This window comes from Acomys minous (assembly GCF_964271855.1).
Source record: "Acomys minous genome assembly, chromosome: 13".
NCBI classification, from domain to species: Eukaryota; Metazoa; Chordata; class Mammalia; order Rodentia; family Muridae; genus Acomys; species Acomys minous.
This window is the reverse complement of record NC_140495.1, coordinates 26,683,619-26,698,268: the sequence shown is the minus strand read 5'-3', so window position 1 is coordinate 26,698,268 and position 14,650 is coordinate 26,683,619. Positions and strand designations below refer to the sequence as shown.

Genomic DNA, 14,650 nt, shown 5'->3' with positions numbered 1-14,650 from the left:
ATGGGGGGGAAATGTCTAGGGAAGGGTGGGTTGTATAGAAATGGTGGGCGATGGGGCACAGTAGGGGTGAAAGTGGTTAATATGAGTGATGTGCACGTGTGAAATTCTCAAGGAACACATTTAAGTAAGAGTAAGGAGATGAGTGTTTGAGGATTACCTGGTGCCTAGTCCCAGCACTCGGGAGGCAGGGGCAGGAGGATCGGAAGTTTGTGTGGTTCCTCTCTAACTAGTTAGTCCAAACCCAGGCTAGCCTGGGCTTCGTGAGATCCTTGGGGTTTTATTTCTGTTGTAAAGATCTTGCCGTAAGTTTAGTGCTAAGTGATAAGATTTTGAAAGTAAAATATAAAAGCAGAGCCAGGATGAGGACGCTGCTCTGTGGTGCCCACATCCTTAGCACCTGCCAGACTCTGGCTTGACAGCATCCCGCACCTCCCCCCCCACACACACTTCAAAAGGTGAATTTTAAGTCTAGTTACCCACACAAAAACAGTTAATGGTTGTCTAACAGTAACTCACCTTGGATCCTGCTTCCCACAGGGCGGATGGAGGCGTCTGTAACAACACCTTTATCATGCAGATGACTTCAGACTTGATTAACGAGAAGATAGACAAACCTGCCCACTTCGACATGTCCTGCTTGGGTGCAGCCACACTTGCTGGCCTTGCTGTGGGTACGTGTACAATTTATAAAACTGAGCACTTTCTTGTGAGCGGTTTCTGCGATGCCACTGCCCATCCTCAGTCACAGATGACAGAGAGCATCAGGGAAGTCTGTGTTTATTCATGGGTATACAAGCCTGACTGTCCTGTCCTAATTTTACTAGAAGAACTGTAACGTGAGGGCATCTCAGTGTCGCCTACTTTGGTCTCTTAAGAAGGGTTGGTCTTTGGATGGACTTTCTCAGTATACAACATTAAAGAAAATAACTAGAGGACTGGAGAGATGGCTCAGAGGTTAAGAGCACTGGCTATTGTTCCGAAGGTCTGGAGTTCAATTCCCAGCAGCCACATGATGGCTCACAACCATCTATGAGATCTGGTGCCCTCCTCTGGCGTGCAGGAGTACATGCAGGCAAAAACAGTATACGTAATAAATCAATCAATCTAGGAGTCCACTGAAGAATGGCAAGCTCCGTAGTTTCCCTTGGAGTGGACACCACAAAGAAAACAGAGTTCAGAGCCTTAGAGCAGGGTGAGGCTCAAGAGGTGTAAAATAAAAAGAAATGTTAGGCCGGGCGTGGTGGCACATATGCCTTTAATCCCAATAGGGAGGTAGAGGCAGGCTGATCTCTGTGAGTTTGAGGCTAGTTTGGTCTACAAAAGCAAGTCCAGGACAGCCAGGGCTGCACAGAGAAACTCTATCTTGAAGACCTTCCCTCCCAAAAGAAAGAAAGAAATGTTAATAATGAAGAGAAATTCTAGCTAACCCAACCTGACAGGATTCTCGCTGGGCGCAGGCCAGAGTTACAGGATAGCACCTAGGATGAACCTTGAGGCCCAGAATGTTGAGGCATAGTTGAAAAGAGATCAGATACGTGGCGGTGCACACCTTTAATTCCAGCGCTCAGGAGGCAGAGGCATGTGCATCTCTTCAGCTTGAGGCCAGCCTGGTCTATAGAGCAAGATCCAGGGCATCCAGGGCTACACAAAAGAAACCCTGTTGCAAAAAAAATAAAAGAAGAAATCAGCCATTTGGTGAGTGCCTGCTACAAGATGAGCACTCCTCAGAATTAAGACGGTCTCTGGTGTCCTCAGACAGATGATAAACTGTGATTAGATCTGTGATGAACCCAGCAAAGAGCGATGGTATGAAGCCACGAGGTAGGAGTTCCAGAAAAAGCTAAGCTATGACTTACAGAGCAAATTGAACAGTGTATTTATATGTACACACACAAAGACACATACAGAACACATACAGATACACATATAAACATACATTCACACAGATGCACCAAAGACACACAAACACATAAACATGTACAGATGCACACAAAAGCACACAGACACAGATACACAGGTATACATACAAAGACAGATATACACACAAAACACACAAAAAGATACATATGCATACACACAGATACACATATACAGAGATATACAAACATAAACACAGATAACAAAAAGATTCAGATACATATACACACAAGCACACACATACATACAAAAAACACACAAATATACACAAGTATATGTCATCTAAAATATTTTGCTGTTGGTAAGAGAAAATGTAATTTGTAAGAAATAATTGAGAGCCAGGCATTGTGGCACACACCTTTAATCCCAGCACTTGGGAGACAGAGGCAGGCAGATCGCTGTGAGTTCGAGGCCAGCCTGGACTACAAAGTGAGTCCAGGACAGTCAAAGCTACACAGAGAAACCCTGTCTCAGAATAAAAAATAAAAATAAAAAAAATAATTGAGGTTGATCCTGGTTCTGAGGAGAGGGCGGGGCATAGATGCAGTCAAGTCTCGGAGTCCGAGACCAGCCTGGCCTACAGAGTGAGTTCTAGGACATCCAGAGCTACACAGAGAAATTCTGTCTCAAACAAACAAATAGGTATTTGAAGCCGGGCGTTATGGCTCACACCTATAATCTCAGCACTAGGGAGGCAGAGGCAGGTGGATAGCTGTGAGTTTGAGGCCAGCCTGCTCTACAAAGCGGGTCCAGGACAGCCAAGGCTACACAGAGAGACCCTGTCTCAAAAAAAACAATAAATAAATAAATAAATAGGTATTTGAGTAGTGAGCTTCTGATAAGACACCTTAATCGTTTGAGGCTATGATATAGTTCCAAATGTGTTCTTTTGTCACGTTTGTTATTTTTGTTTTTTGAGACAGGGTTTCTCTGTGTAATAGCCCTGGCTGTCCTTGTACTCTCTTTGTAGACCAGGGTGGCCTCGAACTCACAGCAATCTGCCTGCCTCTGCCTCCTGAGTGCTGGGATTAAAGGCATGCACTACTACATCCAGTGTCACTTTAAAAAAAAAAAGACTTATTCATTTTCTTAATTGCATATGAGTGATTTATCTGCAGAGGAGGACATTAGATCACATTACAGATGGTTGTGAGGCACCATGTGGTTGCTGGGAATTGAACTCAGGACCTCTGGAAGAGCATGCAGCTCTCTTAACCACTGAGGCATCTCTCCAGTCCCTTTTGTCATTTTTTATTATGAATTAAAAATCATCTTTTTATCTGGACGTGGTGGCACACGCCTGTAATCCCAGCACTCAGAAGGCAGAGACAGGCGGATCTCTTTGAGTGTGAGTCTAGCCTGGTCTACAAAGCAAGTCCAGGACAGCCAACGCTACACAGAAAAATAGTAAAACAATAAATCCTAGAACTATAATGCTATGATTTTATCTTGGATTGGAATTTAAATAACTTGTATGTGGGGCCGAAGAGATGGCTCAGCAGTTGAATGCATTGGCTGCTCTTCCAGAGGTCCTGAGTTCAGTTCCCAGCAACCACATGGTGGCTCAAAACCATCTGTAATGAAATCTGATTGCCTCTTCTGGTGTTCGTGAATATAGAGCATTCATATACATTAAATAAATCCTCTAAAAATAATTTTTAAAACTTGTATGAAACACTATTTTTTAAAAGAAATTATGAATCTCATCTTTGATTTTATCTATATTATTCTATTTTAGTTGCCAGTTACCTCCATTTATCTTCATTAATTTTCATTGTATAAAAAGAAATTTCAGCCGGGCGTGGTCGTGCACACCTTTAATCCCAGCACTTGGGAAGCAGAGGCAGAGGATCCTGTAAATTTGAGACCAGCCTGGTCTACAAAGCGAGTCCAGGACAGCCAAGATTACATGGAGAAACCCTGTCTCAAAAAACAAACAAACAAACAAACAAACAAACAAAAAAAATATTTCAAGTTGTATGTGGTGGCTCATACCTGCATTCCCAGCATTGGGGAGGCCAAGCCAGGATAACCACAAGTTCAAAGCCAGCCTGAATAATTTAGTAAGACTGTGTAATAAAGTCGAAAGAGGTTTAGGGTGTGTGTGTGTGTCAGTGGGAGAATACTTGCCTGTTGTGTGAGGCCCTCTGTTCAGTCCCAATACAAACAAAAAGTGTTATAATGCCATTCAAAAATAAAACTAAGAGATAAAAAGGAAAAAAAAAATTTTTTTTTCCAAGCCTAGGTTTCTCTACCTAGCTGTGACTGTCCTGGACTCACTTTGTAGACCAGGCTGACCTCGAACTCACAGAGATCCTCTTGCCTCTGCCTCCCCAAGTACTGGGATTACAGGCCCAGCAGCAAAATATTTTCTCCTAGTGCCTCTTTCCTCTGTTGTATCTATTTGGTTGTGTATATACTTCTGAAGCAACAAGTGATCTGGTCTGTGTTCTAGCATACTAACGGTTTTCCTAGGCAAAACTCACATAGATTGGTGAATATATTCCATGAACTCATTATTTGCCTTAAATTTTGAGATTTTTATTTTTTCAATCTGTAGGATTTTGGTCTGACAAGGAAGAACTGCAGAAGCTGAGGCAAAGTGAAACAGTTTTCAAGCCTCAGAAGAAATGGCAGGAATATGAAGCAAATATGGAAAACTGGGTGAAAGCTGTGAATCGCTCCATGAATTGGTATAACAAGACGTAACACCAAGGAGCCGTTGACAGGATGTGCTGATGGGAGAAGCTCAGGAATTGTCATCCTGACCGTGGCCAAGAGAAGATTCAAAATGAGCCTCACAAGCTGAGAGAAAAAGCATTGCTCTTACACACACACACACACACACACACACACACACACACACACACACACACACACTACTTCTTACTTTTTAAATCCAAATCTTAGTGAAATGCTTAGGCAGAGATACCTCAAAATTGTGTCTTCTTTCTTCTAGCTATTTCCAAAGGTCATTGTCCACCCCCGGCTGCATTTTGACAGCTGTAAATCCTCTTTTTTTAAACAGGGTCAATGTCACATAGGTCATAGTTATTTGCCCGTTGAGAGCTAATCATTCTGGATCAAGCACCATCACGTTTTGTTAAAAATTAAGAAAAAAAATTATATTTAAAATCAAGCGGGCCATTTGAAATTCATGTAGCTAAGAAAAAGGAACCACTGAGAAAACATTTTATGTATAAAGCCATAATTTCTAAGTGTCCTATCGTAATATGAACTCTTAGCCACTGAGATGAGCCCTAGCGAGCACTTTCCTTTGTTGTGCATAAAGACGCTGCCTGCGGTCTTCTTTGCACAACCAAACCATTCTGTTTAGTTGTTGCTGAGCTATGGCGTCACTAGGGAGCTCAGGATGGCTTGAAACTTGAGATGCTCCTGCCTCAGCCACTCTGATTCTGGGATTATAGGTGTGCACCATCACACCTAACTGAGGGGCTCGTTTTACATTGATGAACAAATTTTAGTTTGTGGCTATTGAGGCTGGGGATGGTGGCAAGTACTGGGACGTTTAAGGCTGAGGCCAGAGGGACATGAGCTCAAAGCCTGTCTGTACAGTGCATGGGTGACAGTAGTAAGGGCCTGTCTTTACTAATACCTTTTATTTTGTTTGCTTGAGAATAGATGTTACTGTCTAACCTATGCTGGTTTCTAACTCTTTTTTTTTTTTTTTTTTTTAATGTGAGGGAGTGCTTTGCCTGCATGTATGTCTGTGTGAAAGTGTCAGATCTTGGAGTTACAGACAATTGTAAGTTGCCATGTGTATGCTGGGAATTGAACCCAGGTCCTTTGGAAGAGCAGTCAGCGCTCCCAACTGCTGAGCCGTCTCTCCAGCCCCTGGTTTCTAACTCTTAAGCCTTCTGCTTTAGTCTCCCGAACTCTATGTGGTGTTACGTTTTTTTTTTTATAAAATGCAAGCAGTTAATGTAAAACATTCTTTTTAGTTCTTTATCTTTCTGTACTTGTTGAAATGCTTGCATATATGTCCCCTTTTTTCAAAGAGCCCATTTGACAGCTCAAATTATTATTAGTACTTTTGGCAACAGAGTCCATTATGTAGCTCAGGCTGGCCTAAAACTCCAGGCCCTCTTGCTACAGTCTCCTGAGGTGCTAGGATTCTAGGAAGTGTGCCACAGCTGGCATGAGAGTCTACTGTGAAGTGCCCTAGTTTATCGGTAACTTAAGAGTCACCTTCATTGGTTACTTGATGTGCCTTGCTGTTTGTCTGTCCTGCTCACCTCTGAGAGGTAGCACAGGCTGGCTAAGATGACAGACCGTGTGCTTGGTATGACTGCATGAGCCAGCCAGCCACTGGGCCAGAGTCCCCACCTTAATGCTATGCAGAGGAGCCTCTGGCTGGGTATAAAATTGTCCTAGGGCAGTTGATGGTATTCCAACCCCCTCTCCATCATGCGCCCCTTTTTCACTGGGGATTTGGATTTTCTTGAGTGTGAATGACCTTGTTCCCATCCTGGCCAATATCACATAAAAGTGCTACCACTGTGGAACTATCTGCTACACAATTACGTTACTAACAGAGCAGCTGTGAGAGGGGATCGTGCTGCTGCCGCCATATGTCCGTTTGGGAGTCAGTTATGCGAGAATAGGTACGTTGAGCTTTCTGTAAATTATTTTCCTGGGCTCCCAGTGTCTTCAATTGTTTTTGTTTTTGTGTTTTTTTTTTAAAGTTTCTTAATGGAAATATTTTTGTTATAGGCATCTTTGTTGACTGCAACAAATCAGATCTTGTGCAGATAATATCTTACTCTTTCTCTTTTATGACATTTTCACACAGCTTTGTGGCCAATGACAAGTTTTCCCATCCATCATGTGAAAGCTGCATATCGGAATGTTTTTGTAGGCTCTGCTGATAGGTATGGTTTCATAGGAAGTAAGTCTATGTGTCAGGGAGGCTAAATTGTGACGTTAATCACCAAAGATGTGTTTGACATTTCTTCCCTGTGCTCGCCCTAACTTAGAACTGTAGAGTGAAGAGTAAGTACGTGTTAGATAATGTGAAAATAACTAACATCTCATCCAAACTGAGCCTCTCTTGAAAGATCAGTGACGACTCCTCCTCCTCCTCCTCCTCCTCCTCCTCCTCCTCCTCCTCCTCCTCCTCCTCCTCCTCCTCCTCCTCTTCCTCCTTGTGGATATAGAAACTGGTCTTTTGCTTTTGGGCATTTCTGGCCGTATTTTAATGACAGGGCTTAGTGACTCTTATAAAAGTAAATTAAAATCAGAAATATTATGTCATTTGCTTTTGTGGTTATAGAAACGATTGTTAATCGAAAGCAGTTGAAGAACATTGTCCCTTCATCTACCTTTTGAAAATAATTTCCAATATGCTAATCTTTCTTAGCATATTTTCTTTTCCCATTATAGATCTACAAGGCATTTTAAGGGGTCTCCAGCAAACTCAGGACAGTGTTCCTGTGCAGCCTGTCTTAAAGTGGTACCAACTGCTTTATATATGACTTCCTGATCCTCAAATCTCTTCCATCTATTGGTGGTATACGGCTTCTCAATGTCAACTTTGATCTTAGTTTTTGTGACAGGGTCCCACTATGTAGCCCTGGCTGGCCTGGAACTCACTGTGTAGACCAGGCTGTCCCCACACTCACAGAGTTCTGCCTGCTGCCTCTGCCTCCTGAGTGCTGAGGTTAAAGACTTGTGCTACTACACCTTGCAGCACTGCGGGCATTTTGAACTGGATTTGTCTTTGCTTCAGGATGCTATGCAGGACACAGTGGGGTGCTGGGCAGGATCCCGGCACTGTTCAGCAAAACCTGGTGGTTTTGTTTTGTTTTGCCTTGGGTTTTGGTTTTTCGAGGCAGGGTTTCTCTGTATAGCTCTGACTGTCCTGGAACCCGCTTCTCCTGGTTTTTATGGCTCCAAGTACCTGCCAACATTAGTCATCCTGAGAGACAAAAATCATTGTCGTTCGAGAATCACTGATAGTGGCTATTAGAAGAAAAAAGAAGATTAGGTGGCTATACTAACATTTCCAATATTCTCTGCATTGTTTTCCCCTAGGACATGGAATTTTAACAGTGAAAAAATAGGTGGTAGCCTAAAATACAGATTCTATTTTGCTGGGTAGTGAAGAAAAAGTGTTGATTGGTTGTGACCTCACCTCTGTGGATCACACCTAGAGCCTTGAGCCAGATAGTCAACTGTTCTACTCCTGAGCTGCATCCTAGGGGTACGGCTCTGTCCCTGCCCCTGTTTCTCAGAGACAGAATCTTACTCTGTGGCCTAGGTTAGCCTGGAACTCATGGCAGTGTCCCTGCCTCAGCCTCCTGGGTGCTGGGATTACAGACATGAACCGCCAAGCCTGCCTTTGCTTCCCGTTCATCTCTGAACAAGCAAAGGATCATTGTCCCAAACCTCCACTCCATGTGGTGCTTCCTGAAGCCGGAGCCACGTTCGCTCCTCTCGGAACTTAGTGCTGTGCCTTCATGTTTATGGAAGGATTTCTACTTCACGTTTTTCCCTGATCTTACATTTACTGATCGTGTCTTATACTTGTCAAAAAGGAAGATATTTACAGCTATAGACATGGTGTTTTTTGTTAAAAAACAAAACAAAAAGCCACATGCCTCTGTTTTCACATATGTTTTGTGGAGACATACAGCCATAGATACACATGGATATAGCAGCTTTTCCGAGGCTGGTTTGGGAATTTACCCTGGAGAATGGTGCATGTTAAAACATGCCCAGCTATTTTTTTGCTTTTTAAGGTATCATTGAAACTTTCATTCACAGGTTTTATATATTAGACATCAGATAACTAACATCATATTTTAAGAGTGCCCAACACCCTGGTGCTATTGAAGAAATCTCAGAAGTAGCCCCTTAACTAAGCAAAACAGCATACTGGGGACTAGTTTTTGTTTGTTTTTATTTGAGACAGGGTCTCACTATACAGCCATGGCTGTTCTGGAACTCACTATGTAGACCAGGCTAGTGTCAAACTCACAGAGGAATGCCTGCCTCTGCCTCCCAAGTGCTGAGACTAAAGGTCCCCTAGCGCCACTTTGCTCTGCTCTGGGGACTGGTTTCTAATGTAAAATAGTACATACAGCCCAAGAGGCTGTTGAGACTTTTACAGTTCTTTGAGGAGAGATGATCTCTGTGCCTGAGATTTTGAGTCGCCGGTCACCCAGGAGTAGTCTACAGAAGGCTTGAATCCACTCGTTCTGCATCCCTTTAGGAAGTTTAGACTGGTTTTCAAATACGGGCAAGAAGTTTCAGACACACCCTGAACCTTTACAGTTCTCCTGGCTGGGAATCCAAAGCCCGAAGGAGGCTTCAGAACTGAGTAATTCTGAGGTTCTGTTATTCTATTCTTACAGCCTTTCTGCCCTTTGCCTCCCCCCTCCCCCCATATCTAGAGAGCTATTGGGATTGCTTAGGGAAAAATGATACAGGAACTCGTATGTTGGGAGGTAGGTCAGTATGGTAAAGTGCTTGTCTAGTGTATCCAGGGCCCTAAGTTTGATCGCCAGAACTGTAAAATGGGAAGGGAAGAATAAAGAGCCTTTATACAGAAGGCTGTCCCATTTTACGTTTCTTGTTTTGTTTTTGGTTTTCTGAGACAGACTTTCTCTGTGTAGCCTTGCCCGTCCTGGACTCACTTTGTAGACCAGGCTGGCCTCGAACTCACAGCGATCCATCCGCCTGCCGCTGCCTCCCGAGTGCTGGGATTAAAGGCGTGCGCCACCACCACACCAGCCTTATTTCAAGTACTTTTCGCCATCTGCCACTGCCATCCTTTAAATCTCTGTTCATATCTTTGTCACTTTGTCAGTTGAATTGTTTGTGAAATGAGCCGTATCTTTTTAAAAAAGGTTTTAAAATAAAATCAGACAAAAAGCTACAGCATTGTCTTACAGTGTGCCCAGCAGAAGGGCTTTTAGTTCTGTGCTCACTCCATAGTTCAGGGCTCATACTGTGCAAAAACAGGTTTTAAAGGCAACTTTACTTAAGATTTCCTGTAGTGTGTCCGTGCACACATATAGCACTCATCATGTTTCTAACTCTGTGCAAAACTATGTGATTTATATAAAGGTTCGGAATGATTTTTGTGAAAAAAAAATTAGAAAAGATGGATAAATATAGATTTGAGTTTTCATGTATCAGTAAATTTATGATCTTATTTCTATTGTTATGAATGTCAGCTTATTTAATAGTAACTGAAACTGTCATAAATCATTTTAAAGATCTTTAATAAAATTAAAGATGAACCCAGCAATAGCATACAGGGTTTTTTTTGTTCAAAACATTCTTGTTTGCTCATTTGTTTTGTTGTTGTTGTCTTTCTTTCTTTTTTGTTTTGTGTTTTTGTTTTTTGTTTTGTTTTGTTTTTTTGAGAAAGGGTTTCTCTGTGTAGCTTTGGCTGTCCTGGACTTGCTTTGTAGACCAGGCTGGCCTCGAACTCACAGGAATCCACCTACTTCTGCCTCCCAAGTGCTGGGATTGCAAGCGTGCGCCACCACACCCAGCCTGTTGTTTTCAAGACAAGATTTCTCTGTGTAGCCTAGCTGACCTGGCACTCACTCTGTAGACCAGGCTGGCTTCAGAGATCTGTCGGCCTCTGTCTCTTGAGTGCTGGAATCAAAGGCGTGTGCCAACACCACCTAGCTTTGTTTTTTCTAAATAACCTAAAATATCCTAGGTAGCTGAGAATGACCTTGAACTCCCTTCTCCTGTCTCCATCTCAGTGCCAGGCCGACAGGCATGTGCCACCACACCTGGCTTTTTAAAAAAATTATCTAGGATCTGGGAGTCAAAGTCAGGCTCTCATGCTTGCATGGCAAGCTCTTTACTAACAGGATATTTTTCTGTTTTAGCTTATAGATTTGTTTCTTGCCTTACCTGAGCATTTTTATTGAACACTACTTTCTATCCTGATTTCTGCACACAAAGAAAAGCCCCAGAAGGGACTGGGATTATCCCCGATAGCACAGAGCTTTCTTGGATGCCTAAAGCTCTGGATTCTTTCTCCGCTACTGCATAAACTAGGTGTGGCACCGCACACCTACGCTCCCAACATTCGTGAGGTGGAAGCAGAGAGGCCAGGAGCTCAGGGCCAGCCTCCGCTACCTAGCAAGTCCCAGAGTAACTAGGGCCATAGTGCAGTGGTAGAGCACTTACTGCAGGGATGAAACCCCCAGGCTCGTTCTCCACCACTGCATAAAAGAATGAAAGAAAATGGAAGAAGCCAGAGAAATATGCATGTTAACTACAGGTGTCACTCGGGTTAGATTTAGGCTTAGTATGTATGGAGATTTAGGCTTAGTATGTATGGTTAGAGGGGAAAAATGGGCTTTATGGAACCTTGCCTCTCTTCCCCCTCTCTCTCTTCCCCCCCCCCTTTTTTTTTCTTTTTGTGTTGAGACTAGGTCTCACTCTGTAGCCCAGGCTGGCCTCAAATTCATTATGAAGCCCAGGCTAGCCTTGACCTTGTGGCAGTACTGTTTTCATCCTCTTTTTTAATTTATTTGTTTCACTTTATATGCGTTGGTGTTGTGCCTACGTGTGTGTGAGAGTGTTGGATCGCCCAGAACTGGAGTTATAGACAGCTGTAATCGGCCCTGTAGGTGCTGGGAATTGGGTCCTTTGGAAGAACAGCCAATGCTTTTAACTGATGAGCCATCCATCTCTCTAGCGCCCCCCCACCCCCACCCCCACCCCCGTGTCATCCTCTTAGGTGCTAGGGTTACGTGCATGAGCCACCACACATGGCTTTTAAGATTTTTGAAAAAATATTTTATTATTATTAGATATACAGTGCTCTGCCTGCATGTACACCTGAAGTCCAGAAGAGGGCATCAGATCACATTGTAGATGGTCGTGAGCCACCATGTGGTTGCTGGGAATTGAACTCAGGACCTCTGGAAGAGCAGACAGTGAGTGCTCTTAACCTCTGAGCCATCTCTCTAGCCCTTAAGATATTTTTTTCCCCAGAGCTGAGAACCAAACCCAGGGCAAGTGCTCTATCACCAAGCTAAATTCCCAACCCCCTTTAAGATATTCTTTACATAACTTTTTGTTTTCTGAGATAGGATCTCATTGTGCAGCTCAGACTGGCCCCAAACTCATGGCAATCCATCTCCCAATCCCAAGTCCTAGGATTGTAACCATATTCCACCCTCTAGGTCTCCCTAGGTCCCCTTTAAACTTCCTTTTAGCCCCCCTCTGTGTAGCCCTGGCTGTCCTGGAAATTGCTGTGAGGACCAGGCTGGCCTTGAACTCACAGAGATCGGCCTGCCTCTGTCTCCCAAGTGCTGGGATTAAAGGTGTGCACCACCACACTTTAAATAAAGTCTCTTAGTGTTGTGTAAAAATAAAGTATGGGCTTTTCTATGACGTAGAGACCTATTGCGTTTACTAATAAGCTTCAAAGCACCATAGCTCGGCAGACACTCATGTACTCCTCTGCACTGGTCTGGACTGTTTCCCAGCCACATGTCCTGCTACCTGCCATCAAGTGTCGCCCTGGCTGCCCCTGCTCCCATCTTTGTCTTCATGCCAACTCTCCTGCTCACATCCTCATGGTGACGTCTCTCCTACCCTCTTCTCTCTCCTCCACCTGAGACCTTCCTCCTGGAGTGCAAGTCCTGCTTCAACTCTCCTGCCTAGCTATTGGCTGAAAAGCTCTGTAGCTGGTCAAAGATGATGGAGAACAATTTTTACACAACACTGAGACAGGAAATTCTTCAGTAATAATGACAATGCCCAATCTCTGGGGTGCAACCAGATCTCTGGACACAGAAATCAGCATCTGGAAGCTGGGTGTGGTGGCGCACGCCATTAATGCCTGCACTTGGGAATCAGAGGCAGGTGGATCTCTGTGAGTTGAGGCCAGTCTGGTCTAACAAAGCCAGGAACAAAAAAACAAATTTAGCATTTGGGGCTGGAGAGATGGCAGCTTTTCCAGAGGTCATGAGTTCAATTCTCCACAATCACATGGTGGCTCACAACCATCTGTAATGGAATCTGATTACCTTTTCTGGTATGCATGAAGACAGAGCACTCATATACATAAAATAAATAAATAAATCTTAAAAAAAAAGAAAGAAATACACAGTGCACAAAACATCCCCCAACAATGCTGTGTTTAGATTGCATTTTAAGATAGAGTCTAAAAAAATAATAATAATAATAATTAAAAAAAAAAGATACAGTCTAAAATATTCAGCACATGACCTTGAGCCCCATCTCCCTCTGAAATGCTGGGATGACTAGTGTGCTACTATGCTTGGTGAAAAGCAGCTCTGATAGCATCAGAGTTAGTGTGTGTCTGAACCCACTCTAGGATTTTCACACACATCAAATGTGAATGTAGTAAAAGGTTGGCACTTTTGGGTAACTGTTAGAATGGAGCTAGGGGATGGGGGGGGGAGGGGGGCTGGAGAGATAGCTCAGAGGTTAAGAGCACTGGCTGTTCTTCCAAAGGTCCTGAGTTCAATTCCGGCAGCCACATAGCAGCTTGTAACCATCGGTAATGAGATCTGGTGCCCTCTTCTGGTGTGTAGGTGTACATGCAGGCAGAGCACTGTATAAATAATAAATAAATATTCAAAAAAGAAAGAATGGAGCCGGGCGTGGTGGCGCACGCCTTTAATCCCACCAGCACTCGGGAGGCAGAGGCAGGCAGATCACTGTGAGTTTGAGGCCAGCCTGGTCTACAAAGTGAGCCCAGGACAGCCAAGGCTACACGGAGAGACCCTGTCTCGAAAAACAAAACAAAACAAAACAAAACAAAACAAAAGAATGGAGTAGAGATCCACTGTATAAATAATGCACTCTCTCTCTCTCTCTCTCTCTCTCTCTCTCTCTCTCTCAGTTTTTTTTTACTATCATTTACATTTTTATGTACCATCCATCATAAAAAAAAAAACTACTATGACAGACTGAATCTAGAAAAATTATTCCTCTCTCAGCTTCCCTTTAATCTCAGCACTTGGGAAGCAGAGGCAGGAGGCTCTGTATGAGTTCGAGGCCAGCCTAGTCTATATAGTCTATAGAGTCCAGACCAACCAAGGCTACACAAAGAAACCTTGTCTAGAAAAATAATAAATAAATAAATAAGATAGAGAAAGAACCAGTGTTGACCTCTGGTCTGCACAGGTACATGTAGATGAGCATGCTTGCTCTCATGTGCACACACATGCATACACCACACACACTAAATAAAATTATTATTTTTCTTGGTTTTTTGAGACAGGGTCTCTCTGTGCAGCCTTGGCTGTCCTGAACTCACTTTGTAGACCAAGCTGGCCTTGAACTCACAGTGATCCACATGCCTCTGCCTCCCGAGTGCTGGGATTAAAGGCATGCAACACCACACCAGGCTAAACAAAATTATTTTAAAAAGGAATTTTTGTGACAATGTTTGCAAAAGACAAACTTAGTTCTCTGCATTGCTAGTTGCTAAATTTTGTTGTTGTTGTTAAATATTTTGACTCTTACTCATATATAAGCCAAAGACATTTCTACAGACTCAAGAGATAAGGGCAAAGACAAAGCAAAATAGGAGAAAGAAAGGTAAAAAGCCAGAATGTTTATTAGCAAAAAAATTTATAGATATTTTAAGTTTATTTAAATTTTTGTTGTTGTTGTTTTTCGAGACAGTGTTTCTCTCTGTAGCCTTGGCTGTCCTGGACTCCTAGACCAGGCTGGCCTCGAACTCACAGAGATCCACCTG

General features: G+C 43.2%; 1 protein-coding gene across 1 annotated transcript in view; it reads left to right on the top strand.

The window, feature by feature from the left end:
- GK5 (glycerol kinase 5) overlaps positions 1 to 10,188 on the top strand; it is a 73,934-nt gene extending 63,746 nt beyond the window's left edge. The window contains exons 15-16 of the mRNA XM_084751757.1: positions 538 to 671; positions 4,478 to 10,188. Coding sequence (XP_084607883.1) covers positions 538 to 671; positions 4,478 to 4,626 — 283 coding nt within the window. The 3' untranslated portion in view covers positions 4,627 to 10,188. The remainder of the gene's footprint in view (positions 1 to 537; positions 672 to 4,477) is intronic.
- Positions 10,189 to 14,650: the final 4,462 nt, after the last annotated feature.